General features: G+C 51.0%; 1 protein-coding gene across 9 annotated transcripts in view; it reads left to right on the top strand.

Moving 5' to 3' along the window:
• The window catches only part of FMNL2 (formin like 2), a 145,423-nt gene that overhangs the window by 54,669 nt on the left and 64,708 nt on the right, over positions 1-26,046 (top strand). For all 9 annotated transcript variants that reach the window (XM_063341006.1, XM_063341009.1, XM_063341008.1 and 6 more), the window contains exon 2: positions 19,139-19,222. In XM_063341006.1, the coding sequence (XP_063197076.1) occupies positions 19,139-19,222 (84 nt within the window). The remainder of the gene's footprint in view (positions 1-19,138; positions 19,223-26,046) is intronic.

The raw sequence follows: 26,046 nt of genomic DNA, 5'->3' as shown, positions 1-26,046 counted from the left end.
TCCAGATGCCATCACTTGGTTTTAAAAGGTGCAGGAGTAACAACATTACAGACTGATGTTCTGTTCAGGCACTGGAGCTGAGACACCACCCTGGTGGAAGCACAGCAGCTCCAGAAGGAACCATCTCCGTCGCAGGCTGGGAGCTTTTGTTGGAGCAGGACCTGTGCCGAGGCTTGGAAAGGGAGCAGAGCTGACCCAGCTTTCAAATAGGCTGCATAAAGCAAGTATATCTGAAATCATACATGTGAATTTGACTTCTTTTTTGACATTTCTTCCTTGAGGCATCGTCAGCCATGGAAGTGCGTAGTAGGGACCTGGCCGATAGCATCTTTGAGTTTTTGCAGATAATGATAATGAAGTGTGAGTACGATAAGGATGTACGATTGCCGGGAAGAATATGTTTTTCCTTGCCAAGTCCAACTAAGGGTAAAGGCTGATTGTGATCTGGAGCACAAAACTTCCTCTGGGTCTGTCTGTCAGAGAGAACGTGCTTTGCTGTGGGGCCGGTGCTGCGTCTCCCATCACCGACAGATCCTGGTGCTTCATTCCAGGCGACGAAAGCAGGTTGCTCAGGGCTGGGTCCAGTTTCGCCTCTGAGAATGGGGGCTGCGCAGCCTCTCTGGGCAGCCTGTGCTGGTGTTGGATCATCCTTACTGTACAAAAGGGTTTGGTTTATTGGTTTTTTTTTTTTTTTAAATGTTTAAGTGGAGTTTGATGCATTTCAGCCTGTGCCCAGTGCTTCTTGTCCTGACAGCAGGTTGGGGGCAGGTTACTGGTGATGGCGGTGCCAGTGTGGGATTAATTCTGCTGGTCACCTCTGTCTTATGCCGGCCGAGAGCTCTTGCTCACACGCAGGCTCGTTTTCATTCAGTGCCATGCTCTGCTTCGGCGGGAGCCCATGAGCTGTTTAACCTAATTACCATCCCGGGGATGGCCTGGACTCCCGGCGTGGGAAGGCGAGGAAAGCCGGAGCTTGATTTAACAAAGATATCTTCATTTCAGCGCATGTGAAGAGCTCTGAGTGCGGTGCGTGGCCCAGTGACATTAAAACACCAGACTTTGGCTTGTGCTGATGATGCCCTTGCGCGTAGGTGCTGCTTGGGGTGTGTAGCAGGCTGGACGGGTAATGAATAAACATGCCTCCAGGTGAAGGAATTAGCGGCGTGCAACAGGGGCTAAAATATACTTGTTACCAGAAAAGAGTCTCCTTATAAATAGCTCTTTTCAGCTGCTTCTCTCTTTTGGTATTTTTAAGCTCAAATCCATTAAGTTTGCTGATTTTGCTGACAGCCAGCCCAGCTGCTTCTGCCCGGGATCTGCAAGTCGAGGCCCTCGGTTCTTTGGTCAAGGGCTGTGAAGCATAATTGAATCCAGCTTCCTCTTCCATAACCACCCTGGCTCTCTAAGAAATTAAGAGGCAGTTCGTAGCCGGCAATTAAGACAGCAGCTCTGGCTTAACGAAGCCGAGGAAGAGCAGGTATGTGGAGCAAGTTTCCATTTCTATGCCGTGGGCTGTGGTGAAGCACGGGGCGCCACCGAGCCATCCTGCTCAGGTCTTCCAGGTGACAATACCATCCCTGCTCCCTGCCGGTATTTCAGTGTTGGAAACTTGCTCTAGCTGTTATAAAAATTGGGGTTTCTCCATTCAGTAGCCGGATTCACAGGCCGATAGACACAAAGGCGTGCAACCTCCTCATGCGGAGCGCAGCTTTTTCCTCGCTTGTGGAGCGCCTGGAGGCTGCTCCCTAAGAACTGGGCTGTTAAATGGTGACAGCTAGGTTGGCTTGAGGTCTCTGCTGGTAAACCTCATCCTGGCAGTGCTGTTCTGAGTAACTGATTTTGGGGATGATTTAGGGAGGAAATGCTGGTTAGGTGTTGGAGATAAAGACAGGAGAGGCATTAGCCTGGGTTTGCCTGACTTGTTTGAAGTGTGCTAGCGCTGCGTGATGGTCGCAGCCGTGGGCCTGCTGCGCAGAAGAAGCAGGCAAGGAAATCTGCTGGAAAGGCAGGAGGTTGTTTTTCTAGGAGTGGTGATTTTGCTGTTCCTGTGCGCTTCGCTGTGTGTTGCATGGGCAGCGTGGGGAGAACCTGCAGACCCCCCCGAGCCCCTTTTGTGAAAAGCGGTAATGCAGATACCTTGGCAGTAAAGTCGAAGCCCGCTTGCACAGCATGCGGGTCTGTGACCCCTCTCCGATGAGGGGCTCTGCTGAGTTAAGGCCCTGTGCTAAATAGGAGGTCCCATCCAGGCAAGTGATACCTGCCGAGCGGCAGCTGAGGATGCTGTGCCCTGTGCATCAGCAACACCGGGCAGGGATGCTGCTTCGTGCTGCCCCGCAGCTCCTTCCATGCCCTGCTGAAGCTGTGAGGGTTCACGTATTGGTGTGGTCGCTGCTTAACTAACTCCAAGCCCTTGTATAAAGGAAACGGGCAGTGGTTTTGCTTTCCAGCAATTTCCAGCGCCAGCCTGGCTGGGTGGCACGTCGGGGAGAGGGCAGGTGGTCGGGAAGTGGCTGCCCTTGCGCTGGGCCAGCGCAGAGAGGGTGGGCAGGCACCAATCGGCCCCTCGCCCTCCTCCTTCCTTGGCTGTCCTCAGGGTTGGAGACACTGAGAAACATCTGCAAGTGGCCTTCTCTTGTTAATGGGGGTTAATCAAAAGAGCATTACTGCTTAATTTGGGGCTCTTAAAGAGCAGCAGAGACTTCTGGAAAGGCATTGGATAGCTCAGATTCCTTTTTTCCCCTCCCACTCTTTTGTTGATATTTACAGTGTCAAGGTCATAAAAAGAGAATTAGAGGAGGGCACGGGAGGGCTGTGTGCTCTGAGCTTTCTTGCATAGGGGTGAGGTATTTCCCGTTCACCAGAGAGTATTTCCCGGGAAACCCAGTTTTGTTCTCCCGGGATGCCCTGCATGGATGGCTGTGCAGCAGCCTCCTGCTCGCTATTACCTGGTTTAATTTTCACCAGAGTGACAAAGCAGTCCCTAGCAGACATCGCCAAAGAGACACCAGTATTTCCTTGACAGCCAGCGCCCGTGGTGTGCTGCGGGTGTCAGCGTGCGGCGTTGCAGTGTAATGCTCTGTCACGGTTCCGGTTACTCTGCAGTTTGTAAACATTCATCAAAGGGATTTTTGCTGAAATACAAGTTTATTCTGTTTACAGTCTTCATGTGCCGCATGGGGAAAATCAGGAGGTGGATGTCTCGGAGGGTGAGCAGGTGAAATACCTCGAAGATGAAAAGATTAAATTAGAAACATATTTGTGGATAAACAGAGGCCGTGGCAGTATGTGTGTTACCATCAGGTGAGGAATCCTGCAGGAAGCAGGAATAAAGACGACCTTGGGAGCGGGACTGGAGCTAGAGAGAATTCCACCAGCTGGTGCGTTGGAGCAAGCTCTTCGGGCAGTGGCTTTTCTCCCTGCGTCCTGGCACATCCTATCGATGAGGAACCAGACGATAACTTGTGTCCTGCAGTAAGGAGTGAAGCTAAAAACAGGAGGAAAAAAAAAAGAAATCTATCCATTGCAGTGGGTGTGCCATGGATTTCATTTGTGCGCAGCACCTGCACAGAGTTAAGCCCTGATTGAATACACAAAGCAGTTTTAGCTGTTTGTACACAGCATGTATAAAGAATTAAGCCCGTATTTCTGGTTATAGTTATCCATCGATGTGTGGTTCCGACGGGAAGTTTCCAGAAATTTGGTATTCATCTTCTTACAGAGATTAAAAATAGCATCCAGAATTGCCTCATAATTTTCCAATGCACTTATTTTAAGTGAGTTAACCTTAGCATGCAAGTCTCTGCGTTACCAGCACTTTATTTGGTTCACGTCTGAGCGTGGCGTTGGGTAACGTGTATCGTAGACGACTCGCTGACTTACTGTGAGGGTTTATTAGAAGCAAATTAGAAACCCGGCAAGGAAGGCTGAGGTCTATGAAGTGTCAGTGACTCCAGCGCACTGGAAACTTCAGCCTGCTGATCGTAAGCAGGAGCCCAGAAAATGCGGTTAGGGCTTTATTTGGAAAAACTAACCTAGTAGAAACTTTTATGGGAGAGTTCAAACGTTTATTGGTCTAGTGTCTACCTTTAGGACGGGTTTTTGGATGGCTGCAGTAAAAGAGCTTAAAGAATAACCAGAGCGTGTTTCTTGAGGTGGAGCTTTTCCGAGGAGGGTTTTGCCCCATGTGTGGGAGCTCAGCAGGGTTTCCGGATGGCTGCGACCCTCTGGTACCCCACGGCCCGCTCAGCGTGCCAGACCGTGGGTCTTTGGGCCCAGATTTCGGGGAGGAGAACAAACGAAACACCACTGGGATGAGGGGGTTGGCTGTGTCCACGCTGGGCCTTGGTGCTGCTGATATTGGGAAGAGCATCCTGAGGCTTCGGGGGTAAAACCCACGCGGGATGCATGAGGGAAGTTTACACTTGTAAGAATTGATTTACCTAACCAAAGAGCTGGTGGCTTTGTAGCATCTTGGGTGACTATGTGAACTCCGCTTGCCTGCTGCAGGAGCTATTAGTGCGGCAATAAATACGTGTAGAAAAAATGTTGGAGACTGATGTAATGCAGGTGTCTTAATTCCCAGTATCCCTTGGGTTGGTTTGGGGCAAAAGGACGTGTGCTGTGGACAGGCAGCAATAGTGAATTCTGGTTCTGCCAGAGGCAGGGGCACATTTTTGCAGCACAGGAGCAGGGCTGCGGCTGCATTTTGGCGAGGGCTGTGTGTGCCCCGGCTGCCCAGAGCCGTGCGCAGCAGGTCGGCGTTTCTCAAACCTGTGCGCAGCTCGGGGCCGTTTCCCCGCGTGCAGCAGCTCTTCATTTATATTTCACGCCAAGTTGTCTGGCAGGGCGCGCGCGCTGCACAAACGCTGATGCATTGCTGAGTTTGACATCTCTGGTGCTGTAAAATGTCCGTCTGGAGCAGGGAGGAGGAGGAAGAGGAGAAGGAGGAGGCAGCAGCAGGAGCTTGGTGGCGAAGGCTACCCAGGCGAGACACAGGGACGCATTTGGGCTTCAGGTGGAGCAAGGGCAGGCGGTGCCCGTCAAGGACGGGGTTTCTAGGAGGGGAACAAAGGGAGCAGAGACAGAGGTGTTTGCTCAGCCTCCACGTGCCGTTGTTCAGTCAAATCCCCGTGCTTCGTACTTGGCAAATACTTGGAGCCTAACACTTGAACACTGAACGGTGATGGAAAAAAAAAATACTTCAAGAAGGTTACATGAAAACGTAACTGGTGAAACAGCAAATATCAGGGCTGGTAGTTTGAAGATGGATAATTTTTAGGCACTTAAAATGATTCATATGATGTGCCCGCATCTATGTGCGTGCCCGTGTGTCATACGTTTTTAGTGACTCTTTTATTGTCAGCCCGGGCAGGCATAATGTAAGGGCGCCTTGGGGGTCAGTTATAATGGAGTAAAAGACACAGCAGTCTTGCTGTATGAAGTATTTCTCATTATGGCTAGAAAGTCACACGTTTGTGGTTTACTTTGGCTCCCCGTACACCCCTTCTGTTGGGTTGCGGTGGTGCCTGCAGTAGTTAGACCTGTAAATATTTCCAGTATAAACCAAAGTTTATAGCTCGCCTTTAGAAATTCACTAGGGATTGAAGCTTGGCATAGGAGAGCTTTTTCGTGTGTTTACATTTTTACGTGTAACAAACTTTCAGATAAATTCCTTTCACTATTCATCACGTACTTGAGTATGGAAAAGAGGGATGTAAATAATTTGTATTTTTTAAAAAAGTGCTTATCCCTTCTCTCCGCCCTCCTGGGCAGCGTGGAGGAAGCCGCAGGGACCTGCGCTTGCTGGGGATCCAGGAGGACTGTGTCGGGCAGGGGGGAGAGCTCAGCTGTGTACAGGGAAGATTGAAGCTCGGCACGACGGGCTACTTTAGCTTTCGTGAACTCTGAGCGTCCGACCGGGGAGTTCACGTCTGCTTCAGAAGCAGAGGAGTTTTGTCTGAGCCGCGGTTTTGCGAGGAGGGCTCGTGCTGACATCCGTCGGAGACAATAAACCTGGGACCGGGCCGGGGGCCAGGCTTTTTATCCCTGAGTTCATTTATTTTTCTTGGTTTATTCAGGCCCTTAATATTATTCAAATGAAGATTTTGTTTCTAGACCAACATCAATCAGGGAAGCTGCCAACCGACAGTGTTTCCTCTGCGTCCTAGGACTAAAACGTGGTGGCCCTGTGGGTTTTATTTGCTTTTAGTTTTTATTCCTTGTCTGGTTTAAGTGTGTATCAACAGAAGCAGGGGCAGAAGGGTGGGCTGGGGCCGGCAAGCAGCATGTATTGCCCTCGGGGGTCCCTGGGGGCTCGGCTGTGCCAGGGGTCCCGTCCCAGCTGTGGGCGACCGTGGAGCGGAGGAGGTGGAGTTCAAGTATCATCAGGCATTGGCGTAAGAAACTCGCTCTGAATAAATTCCATGTATTTATGTGCGTGTGCGTATGTATACAAGGGAAAAGCATTCACATGTATGTTCAAGCTTTCATTGAATTCAGGCTTCTTAGTTGTGGTACTGTACAAATCTAGCTGTGCAATTACAGTCTTCAGTGTGAGATCTGTTCTTCAAACGGTAGGTTGAGAAAGGGAGTGCTTTCTTTTTTTGCTTAATGTACGCTAAAGTGAAGAATAAAAGCTCTTCTGTGTTTTAGAAACAGTCTTACGGATTCCTGAAATATCTTTGTTTTTCCTTCCTGTATAGACATTCAGTAGAGCGATAATACAAGGGCATGAGAGGAAAAGAAAGTGCATTGATAGCACAAACCCCACTTTTTCTTATTTTTGTCACCTAATTCCAAAGCGCTTATTCCACCGTATTCCTGCAGGGAAGAAGCTTCAGTGGTGTTGGGGTATATTTTAGCCCGAAGTGTTTAGCACAGGCCCAGTGCTGGATTGAAGAGTTTCTGGGCAGCAGCTTGTTTTTTTCTATCAAAGAAGTGCATTTGGATAATTTGTGATCGTCAGCTGCTTTTTAAATTAAAAATAATGAAGTTTAACTGCTTTTTAATCATTTAATTGAAAGCTTGCAGCTTTTCTCCAGTGAGGTCGACTTTGCAGAGCGTCTGTGAACAGGTCACCGCTTTGGGTGGTGGTGAAGTCAGGAGTCCTCCATGCGGGAGGGGAGGTCGGAGGTATTGCCTTGCACCCACCCTCTGCAAATCACTTCTCTTGTCCTCAGCACAGGAGAGACAAGGAGCTGTTGGAGCGGGGCCAGAGGAGGCCCCGGAGATGCTGGGAGGGCTGGAGCCCCTCTGCTGTGGGGACAGGCTGAGAGAGCTGGGGGGGTTCAGCCTGGAGAAGAGAAGGCTCCGCGGAGACCTTCCAGCCCCTGCCAGGCCCTCAAGGGGCTCCAGGAAAGCTGGGGAGGGACTCTGGAGCAGGGAGGGGAGCCATGGGACGAGGGGGAAGGGTTTTACACTGCAAGAGGGGAGACTGAGATGAGATGTGAGGCAGAAATTGTTTGCTGTGAGGGCGGTGAGCCCCTGGCCCAGGTTGCCCAGAGAAGCTGTGGCTGCCCCATCCCTGGAGGGGTTCAAGGCCAGGTTGGCCGGGGCTTGGAGCAACCTGGGCTGGTGGGAGGTGTCCCTGCCCAGGGCAGGGGGTGCCACTGGGTGCTCTTGAAGGTCCCTTCCAACGCAAACCATTCCATGATTCTGTGATTTTATACAAAATAGTGCTCCAAAACATTCAGGCTGTGTACAGCATCTGTCTCACCTCCTGACCCTCCTGGCTGGGTCATCGCTGTTGATTCCTGCCCAAGGCCTCCTCTCACCGCCCCGCTTTGCCCGCAGGCTGCCTGGGGCTGACTCTCCTCCTCTTCACATCAAGGGCCCCTAACGCAGCACCGCTTAATTTCACAGATGAGATTTACACCTTTGTAAAGAACGTGGCCTTTGAACCGACTGTTCTTTGCAGCTGCTCTTATGCTGCTGAGATACTGCAGTCGTCTTGCCTGCACAGATGGCAGATGGTTTTTGGCAGCCGCTGATGGGTGCCGCTGCCCTTAATTTTAATTTTTCTTTTCAACAGTGATTGATGAACAGCAGTTCAGTTACACAGGTAGCTCTGCAACATTTGCTCTTATTTCCATAGGGTTTGTAGTGAACAGTGTCACAAGGGGATGGGATCCTCTGCTTTACAGTAAAGCTTTTTTTTTTTTTTTCAATGAGATCTGGATAAAAGTTTAAGAGAACAACCAGGATTATTCTCGGGATGCTCAGACTTTGCTCCTGTGTCTGTACTGTTGCGTGCCAGCGTGGGATTGGAAAAGATGTAAAAATCACTGAAAACCTTTGCCTTTATGTCTTCTGCTGGTTCCCTGTCCTGCAGCCTCCGGCAACCGGGGTGAGCGCCTGGTGCCGTGGTCGGCCGCTCTGCGGCGAGGACACCTCTCACCTTAACTGACCACAAGCTGTTCAAGTCCAAGCACACCCTTTAGCGTATATATTTTGGTTCTTTGGAAGACACTTTCTCAGACATTTCACTAAAACGGCTTTCAGTTTGGATTTTGTGGTTTGCCTTATCAGTAGCGAGTGCCTTTGAATGATTTAATAAAGCCGCGGGGCTTGCTCGGGGCTTCCAGGCCGGGTGAGTCAGCTGTGAGTTGGGCTTTGAACCTTTTGTAGCATGAAACTATTTTTCAGTGGTGAATTAATGAGGCTTCAGCTTTTCCAGAATGTGAAATGTATTAGGCTGGGTTTGAATTTTTGAAAGGAACAAACAGCTCTGTGGTAGCAGCAGTCGTCCTTGGCCACCAAACACCCATGAGAGGTTTCCCAGGTGAAGTTTCAGCAGCGGCATCATGGATGTGGTGACAGCCCAGCGAGACTCGCCGCGTGCTCCCAGGTGGAGGCGAAGGGATTGTGACACCCAGGACATGAGCTGTGGCTGTGTCTGCACTGGGACGAGCCCGCAGGGGGAGATGCCGGGCTTCCCTCTCACACCTGCAGCTTCATGTGCAGCAGCGTTAAGCCTCTCCGTGTTGGTCCTGTCGTCTGTACGACGCCCCGCAAGTGTTTGTAGGGTGGGGGTTGACCGCTGTGAAGAGTTTTGAAGTCAAACGCGAATTTATGATAAATATGCAGATGTTAATGGTGGTAAAGCAGAGAAGCAAAGTGAAGACCAGCACCTGGAAGCTCAGAGGAGGGGTGAGCCGGCCTTGGAGGGGCTTGGGGAAGTCATGGGGAACCAGAAGGGTGGTAAAACACAGGCATCAAAACAAGTCTTTTGGCGTCTGAGTGTCAGCCTTCCCAGAATCACAGAATGGTTCGGGTTGGAAGGGACCTTCAAAGCTCATCTACTCCACCCCCCTGCCCTGGGCAGGGACACCTCCCACCAGCCCAGGTTGCTCCAAGCCCCGGCCAACCTGGCCTTGAACCCCTCCAGGGATGGGGCAGCCACAGCTTCTCTGGGCACCCTGGGCCAGGGGCTCACCGCCTTCACAGCAAACAATTTCTGCCTCACATCTCATCTCAGTCTCCCCTCTGTCAGTGTAAAACCCTTCCCCCTCGTCCCATGGCTCCCCTCCCTGCTCCAGAGTCCCTCCCCAGCTTTCCTGGAGCCCCTTTAGGGCCTGGAAGGGGCAATAATAACAATAATGATAATAATAATTGCACGTGGACGTCATCCAGTGCTGCTGTGCAGGGCAGGAACCCCTTGTCTCTCTCTCTGGGATTGTCTCCGGGCCGTGCTCCGTCAGGATTCAGGGCTGATGTGCTGCCAGCAGAACTGCTGCTAGCTGGGCCATTTGTCTGTAAACAGCCGGGAGGTGACTGACCTCCCAAGAAGTATTTACCCTTCCCTGCTGCCGGATTTCTGGATGGTTTAGTCCTTCCTTGTCTGCCGGGGAACCGCAGGTCCTCTGGATCCCAGCTTTCCCCTTCGATGCGTCAAGTAGATGTTGCTGGATGACCTCGTCAGGCCCACTGAGATGTCTGTGGGGAATCATGGATCCAGAGTTAAAGAATTTTCCTTATTTTTTTTCCAGTGTTGTTTCTGAGAATGAGCTCCATGTGGTCATCCCCACCGCAGCCCTGGGCTGTGATGACCCCCCGTGGGCCGCGTCCTCTGAGCGGGGACACTGCTGTCACCCCATGCTGATCTGATCCTGCTCATCCCAGCGCTCTCCCTGCAGAGCCAGGGTGTGTTTAGGAGCAGAGTGGACTTGTGGGGTTGAGAGCATTGGTATTTTTAGATCAAAGACCAGTTTAATAAAAAAAAAACAAAAAAAAAAAACCCAAAAAAAACGAAAAAAGGAGGAGGAGGACTAGAACAATAAGAACATTTAATTTTAGCCTAACTTGGATACCACATGAAGTCAACGAACTTTGAGATTGCTTAACTTGCTTCTAGCTTTCCTAAATAAACACACTGTAGCAGGATTGAGAAGTTAAGTAGCATAGAAAATTGCAAAAAGTTAAATTTTAATATTGTAGAAGAATATTAAGGGCTGATTTACAGGCCAGGTCCGAGAATTAAATTTTAATACTGTACAAAAATATCGAGGGTTGTTTTAGTAGGCAGCTCCTGAAGTTAGCAATAGACTTTTTTCTTTCTTTCCCTTGCAGAAAGGGTCAGAGTTAGGGGCCGGGTGAGGGACGGGATGAGGGTCTCCTGTGGGCAGTGTGGTGCGGCAGAGCTGTGAGCTAACCTTCTCCAGCGATGGCAAGAGAGGCGAGTTTGGGGCCAGAGTCTAGTTCTTACGGAGTTTTACCCCAGGCTAAAGAGACCCGATTGCCACCAGCCTTCTGCGTTGCGGTGTGGGGTGATCTGGTCGATGTGTGTTCACCTGGGAAGGGGTTTGAGAGGAAGATTGCTGTTCCAAGGCTTTACATGTTATAGATCTTTGGTAGACATCAGGTTGGAAGTAACTTAAGTGAGTGGGATGAATAAGGAGGTCTCACTTGTGACGGCTTCTGGCCCCAAGTCAACATCAAACAGCCAATGTCTCCTCTGGAGCTGGTTGTCCCAGGAGAGGACAAGAGCTGGGTAGGTGCAAGTCATCCTTCATCGCTCAAGGATGAGCACAAAACCCTGGCTTCCCGCTGCTGCCTCTGCATCCTCTGCTCAGTCATGGTGTCTTTTTGTAATGTTATAAACTGGTTTCTTTTTACACCCACTAAATTTAGAAAATGTGAAGGCACGTTTACAAACTCAGAGATCCTACGTATCTGTCAACGAAGGGGGACAATGTCAGTGTCTTCATGAATATACATGAACAGATCCGAACTGCAAGTTATGTTGCTTTCCATTCTCTTTTTATTATTTTTGGAATTTGGTTACTTTTGGATCCTGGTTTCTGGGAAGACGTAGGCACCTCGCAGTGCCAAGAAGTAAACCTGGATCCACTCAGGAGCCGGCGTTCTGTTCTCAGGCTCACTCCAGCCAGGGAAGGGGGCTGCTCTGTCTCAGGTTTACGAAGGTGGGAGGTATGGGTTTGACTTATAAACCAATTTTGGATCTACTTTGTCAGAACTCACTAGATATTAATAAAAGTTTAAAATAGTTCAGGCTGTGCTTTAAGACAACCCTGACTGTAATGCAGAAAAAGTTAAGATTGCAGCTCATCATGGTGGAGACGGTGGAGATAAAACCAGGAGAGCTGGAGGCAAAATGCAATAGCCATGGCTGTTATGAAACACTGCGAGGAATTGAGAAGTTGAACTGATGAGCTGGAGAATAAGCTCAGATTAGGAAATTCCAGGTGAGGACAGGGGGTCCTTGAAGTCTGCGATTGCTGGAACAATGAACAGAGCTTTGATGTCGGTATGTAAATCTGAATCTAATTTACAAGGGCCAAGAATATTGTTTTTAATGTATTAAAGCCCTGATCTTTTTCATCAATGCTGTTGTGCAGCCAAAAACTACCCAGGTTTGTTTTTCTGTCTCTGGTAGTAGTGCAAGTTGGGAATAATCCCAATCAGAGGAAGGGCGGGAGGAGAAAGGGAGCTGGGAATTAGGTCTCAGGAATACGAGCTACTCTGCCGTGTCCCACAGAGGAGTGGATATTCACCCGCAGCCTTCCTGCCACGCTGGAGATGCTATCGTTTTCGTGGGATACCTTTATTTCATTTAAAGTTAGCAGTGGCATTATGGCAGTGGGAAGTTTAACTCTTTGCTGAAATGGCTTTTAAATTTTGCCTTCCTCCGGCTCTGAAGTTCGCAGCGTTGGCTGACTCGCCTTGCCAGGCTGAGCTTTGCTGCCCTACCAGTACCTGGACTGGTGCAGGGCTGGCCTCTCCCGTGGTCACGTTGTCCCCATCTGGTGGATGGGAGGAGGCTGGTGGAAACATCTCGTATTTTCAGGGTACACGTGCTCCTAGTGCATGCAGGGCCGTTCATGGGAACAAATGGATCAGGAGGCCTCTGTTGTGTTTGCTGCTAGCACATTAATGTCATGATTCATAGATAAAAGGGATTTGGACTGAAAGATGATAAGATTAATAAGAAAGAGCAAGAGCCTAATGCTATTAATTAGCAATGCGCATGCTTTTGAGTCAGTCAAGTTGCTGCCACACATGTCATTCATCTCAGTGGCCAGTCCGGCCCAAAGCACGACATATTCCAAAACGTTGAGCCTTTTAATTCTCATTAAAATGAGGAACAAGTTAAAAAAATACAGCTCAGTCATCCCATCACCAGCATCTCGCGTGCGGCGCTGATGCCGATGTGACCTGGTCTGTGGTTCAAACCTGTAGTGAAACGCTGGTCCTTTCCTTAGCGGAATCACAGACGCTGCTGAATGGTTTTGATATTTCTGTAACGTGAATAAACTCAGCCAGTTGAGCTTTATCCCTCGGCAGCGCCTGAGCTGCCCTCTTAGCTTTTTCTCTGGATAATGCTGATAATACGTGGTGCTGCGGGAGCGCTTTGCCCCCAAGGCCACCGCACGTGGCCACCAACGGCACCGTGGGCCGAGCCAGTGCCCTCCTTTTCTGTGGAAGGGGCCACTGTGCTGTCGTAATTTGGGCTGGGCTGGCCACTAAAACGAACAACAGATGCTCACGAACTTCCCTCCCAAGGGCCAGGTTCAAGGCCAAGCGCCATGGCAGTGGTTCCCAACTCTTGCAAATGGGTCAACAAAAATAGATTTTAGCGCCAAAAAATTGGAAACGCAGTTTCCATAGAAAATCTAGATGCTCTGTTGGCTCAAAACCTAATTTGAAACTGCTTTTCTGTGGAGACTTCTGGAGGACGGAGGTAAGAAGGTTACGACTGGCAAGCCAGAGGGATATAGTATATGGCACAACTTTGGTCAGTTTTGAAGAGGGCAGGGAAGTGCCACCCACAGCTTTTACCTTGAGTTACGGAATAGTTCAGCTCTTGGTGACAAGGCTGTACTTACCGTCGCTCTTATCCTTCTGGGGATGGCATGCCAAGTGCGAAGCTGAGGTACCTGCACTACTGTCCTGCTTTCCTCCGGCTGCTCGCGGCCAGAAGATAATGCTGCTGCGTGGGAAACAGCCTCTTCCTGCCCTGTGCTGGACCGCTGCTCTCGCTCTCATAGCAAGGCGGCTGAAATCATCCCTTTGGGATGAGGCTAAATCCCGACGCATCCTGGGATGCAGCGCCGTTACCGAGTCATCTGGCCCCGTGCTTGGGAGACGCTGTCGGGGCTGCCAGTTTGGACAGGGCTGGGCTTTGTTTCGTAGGTTAAAAATACATATATTTCCTTGATGTGCTGTTGGTTTTATTTTTAACTCTTAAGCAATTTAATATTTTGTAGGTCTGCTAGTATTTCCCCCAGTTTTCCATCTGCTAATGTGATTAATTTAAGTTCTAGCTATATAATGCCAACCCGGAGCAAACGGAATGGAAACCTTACCTATATTATTTGGCACGCAGCAGTAGACATGAATAACTTTGGAATTTGTGGGGAAAAAGAAGTTATGTGGTTTTGGAGCCAAAATATGATTGGAAACCAGCCCTCGCAGACAGCATGATGCCGTGTCGGATCTAGCTGCAGTTACTTTTGAGTGCCGCACTCCAGATTTGCGTTTGTAGGTGTTTCTGAGGAGTCGGAAACCTCACTCAGAGGCTGTAAAGCAGTGGTGCGCACCCATTTCCTATTGCCTCGCAGACATCGAGGCAGAATGACGTGCCAGAGGTTCCCCGCCCCTTCAGTCCTAGAGGCGGTGTGATGTAGTGGAAATGTGCACCATGGTGAGGAAGGTGGGACTCCTTCCCTGAGGCTGTGGCTCTGTGGGAGGAGGGAGTGGAGCAGAGCTGCAGAGCTCACCTGGGCCCGGCGGCTGGCCTGGGCTGTTGAGCATCCGTATTTTACGCAGGGCTGCGTGACCCGCGGTGATGACAGGGTGCAAAGAGGCGAAAACCCCAAACACAGGGAGGTTGCATCACGGCTACCGTGTGGTCCAGCATGGGAGCTGCGGCGGGGCCCCGGCAGCTTCTCAGTTGGTGCCACCATGCAGCTTCTCGGACTCATGGCACCAACTTGAATTAAAAATAGCTTGACAAGAAGCAGTTATTTTTAATCCAGATCATATTCAGTATGAGCCGTGTGGGGCCAGCCTGGGATGGGGATGCAGAGCAGTGGGGTACAAGACAGTGGGGCTGCTTCGACTGCTGTTGCCATTAGAAGAAATGGTCTTTTATGGCCCAGGGTGGGATCCTACCGGAATGTGGGTGCCCAGTGTAAAGGCGCAGTTCTTCTTCCTGAGCTGATCAGTCTGTGCTGCCGGCAAAGGGCCTCCAGCTGCGTAAGTGCTGGTGGTGACACAGGGGACGGTGAGGGATGACCTGGCTGGGGACACAGGCAGGGGAGGAGAGAGTGGGGCCATCCCTTCTGGCAACGGCAGGGATTTAGATTGTATCAGGAATGGAATAGCTATGCTATCAAAAGCCTTCAAAGCATGAACTCTAATTAGGGTAAAGATGGAAAGAGAAATCACGGGTCATAGACTGTAGTTAACTAAAAAATGCTGGTATGTGTGAAGCCCGTAGTCATAAGGGCTGGAAGTGGCCAGGAGACATTTGTGAGTCATTTCACTGATCCACAGAGAATGAGAAACCCAGACGACTAATGCATCTGGTTAGTTATGACTGGAGTCAAAACTATTGCAACCGGTAAGATCAAGCCAAGCCAATTCAGTAGCCGTCTTTGCCATAGTCACTGATGCAACAGCGGAAGGTTATGCAATTAGATACAGCGCACTTGGATTTCAGAAAGCCAATTGGTGCAGTGCCATGCATCACCATAAAGAGAATATATTGCTTCCCATTTAAATAAAAATATCATCATTTAGAAACTAGTTTTCCAGTAGGGAACGGTTGTTAACAGTAAGACCGGCGGAAGACCAGCGTTGGTCCATAGAGAAGCTATGTTCTACACCTGCGTTATTTTGTACGAAGGTAGAAGGGTTATTTGGTACAGCCTTGACGAAGGTGTGCTGGGGACTGGCCTGGGGGCTGCAGGAGAGCAGTGCCGAAGGACAGGGAGCCCTGGGGACCAGGAGATCCGATTCAGCTGGTGCGTCATAGACGGGGAGAAGGGAATAAACCTGCACGACAAGCGGAGAGCCTCAGGTCGTGAGCGAGAACATCTTGCGATAGTTTCCAGTAAATGGATCCGATTTGATCCAGTTGCTAAGAAAGCCATTCAAACTGATTTACATATAAAACATAAAAAATAATGTCAAACTGACACTGCCAGCGTGAAAAGCCCTAGTCCAAGTGCATTTCCTCCTTACTGCGGGAGGGATGAGGCCAGAGGGGCGGCAGACAACAGAAGCGGCAGTTTCCTTCCCAGTTCCCTCCAGTAGGGGTGATGGACGGGGCTAGAGGGGCTGCTGGGGTGACCCGCCGTGGTTTGCCTCAGCAGAAGTCCTGCCCGAGGCACGGTGATGGACTCACACACGAGCAGGGTTCAAAACTGCTTGAAATCTCTTGCTGAGAAGGGAGTAGGTGCAAATCAGCCGCTGCTTACACACAGGGATTTGAGCCTGGTTGCACGCAGCGTGTTCATGAACAGTTTCACCTGTCGGACCAGGGCAGGGGCTATCTGAAGTGAGTTGCAGTAATTGTTGAAATGCATGAAATGGTTGTGTGCAGCGAAACGACGCGGAGCGAAGGAGTTCACATTTCAGAATGAGATCAGATTTAATTCATTTCGAAATGAGATCACTGGAACCTGCTGCCTGGGTCTTGTTTTCCCTGTTGCAGGCTTTCATCCGTGCTGAACTCTTGCCATGACTGAGTTCTGAAAAGATTTCCAGGCAGGTTTCTTGTCTGAGCGCCAGCCTGGTTGGCTAAGCTGATTAGCCATAAGAAGATCAGAGTTTGACAAGGGGTGTATTGCAGGTAAACAGTGAAGCTTTTCCTACAGCTGAGAGTTAGCGTAGCTCTGAAGTATGTTTGCATCCTCAGAGGTAAGGAATGGTGCTTGAAAAGCCCCGGGAAAAATACCAAGAAGTGCATTAAAGTGATAAGTAGAGCTGATAAGCTACGTGGCGAGAGACTGAGAGGAGAATCAAGCGCAGATATGATCACTGTCTATAAATACTGTCAACATGACAGCAGAGATGAGCAAAAGGAAGAGTATTTGTTATCTGATGGAAAACAAGCTTCAGGAAGAGCAGTCATCCCAGCCACAGAGCGGTGGAGGGGATCCCCAGGAGCGGGGGCTCGTCAGCCGGGACGGAGGGAGATAAAGGTCTTGTGGGACGATAGTGGGGACATCTGCAACATGCAGGTGGTGAGGTCGGCTGGAGACCCATGCTGTCCTCGCCTCCCTTGGAGGTCCTGCGTAGACCAGGAGGTGCAGGTGCACCGGAGGGGTCCCTCGGGGGTCCACAGTATTCCCGGTGAGGAGAGACATTTGCTGTCACACTGAAGATGTGGAAGGGCAGCGTTTGGTGCATGAACCGCTGTTCCTGCCCGTGCTGCCGTGCTTTGAGGGCGCTGGCGGAGCGTGGTGGTGGGAGGGCAGGTGGTGGCTGTATCTTGCCAGCCCGCCTGGGGATGCCCTCGGGCGAGGGGGACCCCTGTGCTGAGCATCACACGGGGCTGTTCCCCCCGGGCGCAAAGGCAGATGGCTGCAGCAGCTCCTCTGCCCTGCCTCCTCACAGCTATCGCTGCCGGCGGGCAGGAATGCCACAGCTGCTCCTGGATCACGCCCGAGCCCTCCTGGTTTCCAGCCCGGGCTGCGGGAGTGGAGCCGGGGAGAGGGAAATCTGGAACTGCAGCTGTGAGGGAGCTGGGGTCAGGAGCAGCCCCGGCCCCGCGTCTGCGTCCCCCCGGGGCTGGGAGCAGGCTGACAGGCGGCCTGGCTGCCAGTTAGAAAGGCCACCAAGGCTGGAAGCCCTGGGGAGGCGTAGGGGAAGGCAGTCCTGCCTCGTGCCCAAGCGCTGGAATACAAGCAGGGAAAGCCTTGTCTTTGTGGCAGGGTCGTAGCACTCAGCCACGTAGAAACGGTGCTGGAAAGCTTTGCCACGGATGCCCAGCCGCTTCCAGTTAACCTCTTGGTTCTTCTTCACAGCCCTTCATCCCCCAAAGCTCGCCTGGGTGCCATCAGCGCTCTACTGACTGTCCCAGCGGCATGGGGATTGCCCTCGGCACCCACAGTCCCCGTGCCATTTTGGGGTGAGCAGACTGGGGTGCCAGCAGGCTGGGCTGGTGGTAACAGATGCTCTCGCGGGTGTTTGTGGCAGCTCGGGCTGTCCGCATCCCTCCTCTTCCATCACCTGGGGCAGGCTTTGTGCGAGGAAATGGAGGTCTGGGTCCCAGGCTGGGCAGAGCCCGGCCCCGGGAGTGTTTCTGAGGATCCCCAGGACAGCCTGCTCTTCATAAATCTGTAAAACTGCCTGTCGCACGGGTTGTGAAGATGGGTGCTCCTGGAGCGGAGTGTTTCAGTAACTAAACACCAGTTCATTGATGACTGTTTTCCTGCGGGATTGTTTAACAGCCGCTGGTTCATTGATGACGCTTTTGCTGTGGGGTTATTTAACAGCCTTTGGTTCTGGCCTCTGCGTGCCTCCCTCAGCCTTTCTGAAATCAAACGCAGAGGGGTAGTGCCTGCCGGCGCTGGAGCTGTGCGCAGCTTCGCTCCCATCCCATTCCGGGCTGGACCAGAGGCTTGTGATCCCGAAGGGTTAAATGGGGATAACTGGGGCTGGTCTGGGAATTTGAATGGGAGAGCAAGGGGTGCTCAGCGGGATTACGTTTGGCCACTTCACCTTGCTGCATGCCGCCGGGCTGACGGGGAGGCTCTCCAGGCTTGGTGTTTGGGAAGCTCTTGAGGCGTTCCTGGGCTCTCCTGAGGCGTTCCTGGGCTCTCCTGAGGCGTTCCTGGGCTCTCCAGCAGCATAAGCACGACAGTTATGCTGCGCGTTCCGAGACACGGCTCTTACGAGAACTGCCTTGGGAGCGAGTAGCCGGCCTTTACCACCCTACCTCTGACAGCTGCCCCTGGAAAGGTACCTCACCTGACAGCGAAGGAGCCAGAGCTCCACAGGCATCCTCTAATTGCTGCCTCTCCCCTGCCCTCCCACCCCACACTGCGGGTTGTCAGTCACAGTCTCGGGATCGTAGTCTTTGCGTGTGCAAGGAGCACAACGTCACGACAGGCAGCGGCAATCCCACCTCTGACATCTGTATTATCCAGAGGTGGTTGCATGCGGTGACATTTAAAAACCTGAATAGTGTCCCGCTGCCGAAATGAAATGAAATGGCGTTTCAGGATCTTGTTTGGAGGGAATGGGCCTTCTGCACTCCGTGTGTTTCCCGTATGAGTGTGTGGGGCAGGCGCAGGGAAGAGGGGGTGCTGGAGGGGATGTGGTGGACCATGGGGACCCATCTGGGCTGGAAGGTGGCTACCATGGCCAGGGAGCCCTGTCCTCTCCTCCGGATGGAGGTGGTTTGTCCTGAGCTTCCGTCACTCACCTTCTCCTGCGTCCCAGTGTGGCCCAGCGCTGATCCCAGCCCTTCGGTGCCTTGTGATTCACTGGTGCTTTTGGGGCCAAAGAGGACATTTAGAGGGAATGTTTCTGAATAACCCTGTCAACAGGAATTCACATAAAACAATTAAAGCAACCGCAGCCACGTTGCCTTGGTTTGCTCATGTCTGACTCTGCCAGAGCCTGAGCCCTCTGTGGTCCCTCACGTTTGCTCTCTCTTTCTCTGCAGAATGCGATGAACTTGCCGCCCGACAAAGCCCGGCTCCTGCGGCAGTATGACAACGAGAAGAAGTGGGAGCTCATCTGTGACCAGGTAAGGGCGGCGGGGGGGGCTTTTGGCAGACACCTCATCGAGAGCACCACCTGGGCTTCATCAGCAGTGTCCCCAGGCACCTTGCAGAGGACACGTACTTGAACGGATTCGAACACTCATTTCTTTGGCCTTACACTCCATTATTGCTAGGAGCTCATAGAAGCTTTGTAACAATAATTCCCTTTTTTGCCATAGAGCGATTTTTCTTTCCCTTCTGATGTTACCATCACTCCTGTGCTGCTTCTGCTGGGCGGTGAATGCTGCTTATTTTGTGTGCCACAGACTCGAGGAGACTGATGTTCAGTCACCTCTCGGCGAGTGCTTTGGGTTTGGTCTTGACCCGTGTGATAGGAGTGAGTGCTCTCGATGCAGGGAGTATTTGGCGTTCCACGTCCTGAGCCGTTGTTGCAGCTGGGGGTAGCTGTCGCTTTCAGAGAAAGGCAAATGGTGATGGAGCCTGAACTCCTCTTCGCCTCCAGAGGCTGAACAACAAGCTCGGATTAAGCAGCACCATATGCTGAGGCATCTTTGTGTATGAGCTCTGCTCCGGCGTGCAGGCTTGGCAGCAACGTGCAACAATTAAGAGGTTGTCTCTGCCGTGACAAATGAACAGAAACTGCAGTATTTAGAGAAAGGGAAGCATGCAAGAGCTAGGATGTGCATTTGTGAGCCAACAGCAAAATCAGGTTCTGCCGTAGACTTCAAAAGTAATTGCTAATGAAAATAATTGATCCAGGACTGAGAAGGTAGGATGTTCCTTTGAAATGTAAATATGGGAGTACCAGGATGGAAGTTTGGCAGAAGGTTCGGTCATGCTGTGAGGTCAGGAAGATTTTAATGAATAGATTTGTGAGACGTTTCCTATTTAGCTGTGACAGTGGTGGAGCCTCTGATAAAATCCAACTACCTTACAGTGAAACTGAATAAAGGATTAATTGCTTTTTTCCAGGAGTTTTCTGCGCGGAAAACCTAAAGTGCTGAGCTATTTAAAGTTTCAGTTTAGTGAGACACTGAACAAATTGCTTAGTCTAGTGTTAAGTGTTTTGTTTCATGGGTGTTTGCTTAGAGCGTGCCCGCTCGGAGCATGTACATGGAAGGGTGTCCGTGCTGGAGTCCGTGGGCTCTGTTTGCACGGCAAATCAGAGCCTCAGCGTCTGAACTCCCACCTCGGAGCGGATCCACCCTGGGCGACGCGCAGCTGCTGCTGATTCACTCCTGAACTCCGCGGCCAGATAGGAGGGACGAGCAGATGGAAACGCAGCGAAGGAAATTTGCAATCTGCAGCAATCGCGTATCTTAATAGCTCCTTGCACAATGCCGAATCCACCCCCAGGTTGGGATGAGCCTGCTTCCCATCGCTGGGAGAGAAGCAGCGCAGGGCTGCTGGAACCGGCGCTGCGGAGCCCAGGATCCCCAGGGACGGGAGGTGACAATGTGCCACCCTGCCGGGGTCCGGCCACCCGAGGGGACCTGTTTGGGCAGGAGGGGGCTGCATGTCTGGGATGTGCCGCAGCTCCCCGGCTGCCCCGGCGGGTGCTTGCCAGCCGCTGTAAATCAGAGCAGCGTGAAGCAGGTGTCTGTAGAAGCACCATAATACAGCATATGGGGTGTGAAATATTTATATCTGTCCACATAATTATGGTGAGTGGCTGAAAGTACTTCCAGGAATAGATTTTGTACAGAATCTATATTTTTAGTGTGGATGCAAATTTTGATTGATATTTCTATTGGTATCACTCATTACACCATTTTCTACCATTTTTGCTTAGTGAAGGACTGAGGATGTAAATTAATGTAACAGCTTGAGGAAGTTAATGCTCACCCTCCTGCCCTGGTTTTCAGCTTTTGTCTGAAAGTAAAACGGATCCAGAGGTTGCTCTTAAATTATATTTACTGAATAGTCTGTAAAGCTGACCCTGGCTGTTTGTCTGTGAAATATTTTGAGAAAATTAGAGGGAGAGAATTTGGCTCCCAGAAGGGAACTCTCGCTTTTGTGCAAGTGAGATTAACAAAAGCGGGCAGCTGCCAGTCTCACGATGATGATAACAGTAACAATAACAATAATAATAACAACAACAATTATTATTATTGTAACGATGTAGTGAATCATTGTAAGGGTTGCTGGGCTGGTTGTGGGGGACTCATCCTGGGTGGTGTTTTCTGTTCCTTTGTCTATAAACCTTCCAAGTCACCTAAGCGCTGCTGCTGGTGTCCTGAAAGCTTGCTCCCTGCCTCTCTGGCTTAGTGTACGAGGAGAAGAGCAGTGAAGCCAGTGAACCTGTTGCCCATCCTGCAGAGGGCCGAGCGGTGGTCATCTCGGGGTGAGCGTTGGGAAGGATCCGGGCAGGGAAGAGGGTACGGTTCCCAGGCATGATGAGCCACACTGTTGGTGTACTCAAGGCGTCCTGCCTGAGGTATTGCAGAGGGGGCACGGGCGTTGAGGGAAGAGGCTGGGGACATCTTACAAAGTTCTTCGTTGCCCTCTAATGGCAAATTGTGGCAGGGGCATCACCATGTCCTCACCTTTGGAGACAGTGGAAGCATGTGTGTGGAATAACAAATAAAGAGACCTAAAATGGAAGTCATGCGGTTTACATCCAAAATATCCTCACTGAGGTGTTTGTAGAACTCTCTCCATTTCCTAATGAAACTCCAAATGAAGGCAGGTGCCGGCTGTTTCGGGGGCTGGTGGCCAGCATGGAGCTCACTGGGATGGCGGTGGGTTTCTCCAGCAGCCTCTTGGCTGGGGGTCCTGTCCCACCCCTCAGCTTTGCTTCCAGGAGGCTCGGACCCCTCTGTGCCTGTGTCGGGGGTGACTGAACCTAAAACAAGGCCACGTGTGGTGCGTTGATGGGGTGCCATGTTCTGCTTCAGGGTTCATTTGTGACTGAGAAGTGCGCGGGTATGGGCCCTGTTGGAAGCATGGCCCCAGGTGAGGAGGTTGTGCCGCACCAGTCCCCGAGTCCTCCAGCTCTCTGGGTGAAACCCCGGTTCTGCCGAGACCAGGGTGACCTTCTCCTGGGACGGGAGGGGACCTGGGCTCACTGCCTGGTGGAACATCATGGTGGAGGGAGAGCTGAGCACAGAAATGAGGGGTCGTGAGATTGGGCTGCCAAAACCAGGCAGCTTTCAGCTTAGCCTGGAGAAGGACAACATCTGAAACCACAGAGGGACCCTCGGCCTTGTGTTCATTTACACTTAGGTTCAACAGGCGTTGGCTATAGTGGTTACATCCTTCTCTAAATCAGCAAAAAGCTAATCACTTTGGCCCTCTTGACATTGACCCTCTTGCAGCAGACATCTGGATTTTTTTGCCAACATACAACCAATGTCTTTGCAGGTGCTGCAGCAGCCGTGTACAGCTCTCTTTACAGCCTGTGCATAAAAAAAATGTTTTGTCAATCTCCCCGTTTCGGGGTAGAATGCAGGCTAGAAGATCCAATGTTTTATTGAACTCAGGAGCATTTGGACAGCAGAGATGCTCATGGCTTCATTTATCAAAGCCAGGGGCTTGGAGCAACCTGGGCTGGTGGGAGGTGTCCCTGCCCAGGGCAGGGGGTGGCACCAGGTGGGCTTTAGTGTCCCTTCCAACCCAAACCATTCTGTGACTCCGTAGTAAGACATACAAAGTGACATAGTCCTGCTGGCAGGCGGCTGGATTGCTGCGGGGAGGACTGAGCCACCCTCCAGGTCTGCGTGGGATGGGGGATGGGTGGTGGAAACGCACCACGTTTATGACCTGTTTGTGCCCTGGGATTGAGAAGACCCTGGTTTCCAGCCCGGCTCGTCCACCTCCTTTCACCGGCGTTCGCTGTCCGCGTGCTGCCTGCCTTCCTGGCGGTTAGGGGCAGCCTCCCGGGGCTTCTGGTACCGAGTCGGATGCGCTGCGTGAATCCTGGGAATGAAACAAGTTAGCGAGGGTAATAATAATAATAACATATGTCACCAATGCAGAAAATGTCCTGAATGTTTTTGGAAGCAAAAGATCTCTGGAAAAGCCACAATTTCCTGGTTACGGCATAAATACGTTTTCCAGATTTGGGTGGACAAGAGATGTGTCAAGTTCTTTGTAGGATCACATGGAAGAGGAAATGCAGAAATTCGGCAGTTCCTCTTTGCTGCTGAAGTAAAGCCTCCCCCCTGCCCCCTTTTTTTGGTATCCGTCAGGAAAATAAAGTGCTAATTCTGGAGACTGCAGGTCCCAGAAGCAGAGGAGTGGTGGTCTGCTCCTCAGCAATTCTTCACCTAAGAAAGGGCCTTTTATCCTTGGGAAATTAGGTTAGTTTGCTTTCGAGGTGGTGACAAAGGCAGGGTCGAGCTATTGCAGGCCTGTGCCTTTCTCCTTTCGGGGCTGGAGATAGTGTTGGTGCTTGTGTGAGTCACGTAGTGGAGATAAAATAGGTTTCTTTGGGATTTATTAACTTTGTTGTGTCTGAAGGGCCCGGTCCTGGGGCGACCGGGAGGGGAAGCCACCCTGTCCCAGTCGTGATGTCACCCACTGGCTGATGCTTTTTGCTCAGCGAAGTTTGGAGACTCAAAACCAGATTTTAAACTTCATATGTGTGTGGTAAAAATCCCCAACCTCCTCGTTCAAACAGCGTTAAACCCCTTGCCTTATAAATTCTTATTTTGAAAGCAGATTTGGCCAGTGAGTGATTGGGAATTGCCAGAAGCGGAGAGGAGGAGCAGACGGGAAAAAGCAAGGATTTTTAACTCATTATTTATGGTATCTAGGGCAAGTGGATTACGTGTGAACAGCAGTGCCTCGGTGTTAGCCGGGAAGCGTATTTGTCTCTACAGGGAAGTGATGCTCAAGAAGGACCGGAGGACGTTGAGAGGACCCTGGGCTGGCCAACCTGCAAGTCACGGCAAGTGAAATACCAGACTGGAATCCCGCTGGTCCGAGGAGCACCGTGCCTTCCCCCCCCGTGAGCTCTGGCAGAGCATCCATTTTCTGGGAGGATGATGGCTGCGAGCAGACGTTCCGGGTGTCCCGGAGGCGTCGGGGTGCCTCAGGTTGCCGTTGCTGCGCAGCACCGAGCCCTGGTTCTTGCAGCTTGCGACGTATCAGCCTCTAATGTAAAACAGTCAAAGCTGGGTAAACCCAGACAGCAATCATAGCCAGGAAAGGGCAATTTTAAAGGCTAATCCCTCATGGCTTTCCAAAGCAAAAATAAGCACTTTAAGGGGCTATAAAAATGTTTCCAGGACTAGTAAATATTTACCACAAGTGGTTCTTGGTCACTAGTTAGAGAAGAGCAATGCTGGTGTCTGCTGCTCATGGATAATGTCTTCAAAATCCTTCAACCCAAATAATTCCGTTATACAGTAATGAGCAACATCTTTTTCAATGAAGTCACTGTAGAGATTATTATGTAAATACATAATTACAGCTAGGTTTTAAGAAAACAAACAAAACCATACAGTATCTGCCTCACAGACTACTAAACGTGCTCGTTGAGTCTCTTGAAGCATTTCATTTTGAAGACTCCAGATATTAAAACTGGCAGTTAGGGAAAGCTCCTGTCACTTTGGCAGATGATGGCTGATAGTTAGTAAGAGAAATAAATCCGTAAAATAGCTTCTCTGGCGGGTTACGCTAAATGCAGCAGAGCTGCATCGGCATAAGAGAACCCCCAAAAAGGCGAGGACTAAGTCCGAGAGCTGACGTGGAGCCTCGTTAGCCTGGGACTCCGCTGCTCCTGCTGCTCGTGGCTGCTCTCACCTCGCCCACTGCCCCTCAAGAGCGAACCTTCGCCTCGGTGCTCCACCGCTTCCCGCCATCACTCGCAGGTGCCAAGAACGGCATTTGGACGCAGTTACCAAGTGGCACAGTGAAAACACTTCCACCTTTGTGGTTTTGTGCAGAGAAGGACGTGATCATTCAAGTGCTGTAATGTCTCTGAGCTAATACAAAGCTGTTGGGGGGGGAAATGAGAAGCGGTGGTGCTCTCCGAGGCCCGGATACCTCTATAACTCTTTACTAGTCTGCAATGGGCCAGATTCTCATTTACAGCAAAGTGCCTTTTTTTGTCTGTCTGCCAGCATGAAGAAGTTTTAAAATGGGCTAATGGATGGAACTTGCTTCTAAATAACTTACATTTACACCCACTGTAAAGCCACAGTCCACAGTGTCCTGAGGGGGCTATAAGTCTGACCGAGAAACTGGCCCAACAGTGGGCTATAAAAGTGAGAAATGAAGCTAGCAGTTACGGTGCCTGGGATATTGACATCTTATTCTTTTAACTGATACATTTGATGTGCTTTTATTTGGTTTTTATATTTTTTTATTTCCTTTAAAGTCCCTGTCAGCATCCATGGGTGTTCCTGCTCCTGTTTTCCAGAGAGCTGGATGCTAGGGCTGACCATCGCGCACCTCTCGGGATGTGGTAGCTGGTTGCTGCTTGTGCCGGTGGAGCTGAGCGATGGAGCCTTGGCACACCGCTTCCAGAGCTGTCTGCAGCTCCATCCATCTCTCTTGTGCATCTGTCTTTCCCGACACAGCGGTAGCAGTTCCACTTAGCAGCAAATTTAACTACAAGGGTGTGAAAGGGACCGTCGGACCCATGGGGGCCAGCTGAGAGGGGACTGGCTCCGAGTGCCCGTGCCCACAGAGCCGAGAGGAGGCTGTGGTGGTGGCCACGGTGCTGGGTGGGATGGAGCAGGACAGACACCCTTGGTGTCACGTTGGCCAGAGAGGAGCTGGCAAGGAAGAACTTTGTATTTCCTGAACTGTTTTTTAGATAAAGAGGAAATGGCAAATTCCAGGACTGTGTTTGGCCCGTACATGTGAGGGTGCATGGAAAAAAAATCCAGTTGTAAAA

Source organism: Chroicocephalus ridibundus, chromosome 7, assembly GCF_963924245.1.
Source record: "Chroicocephalus ridibundus chromosome 7, bChrRid1.1, whole genome shotgun sequence".
Taxonomy (NCBI): Eukaryota; Metazoa; Chordata; class Aves; order Charadriiformes; family Laridae; genus Chroicocephalus; species Chroicocephalus ridibundus.
This window is presented reverse-complemented; position numbering and strand designations above follow the sequence as displayed.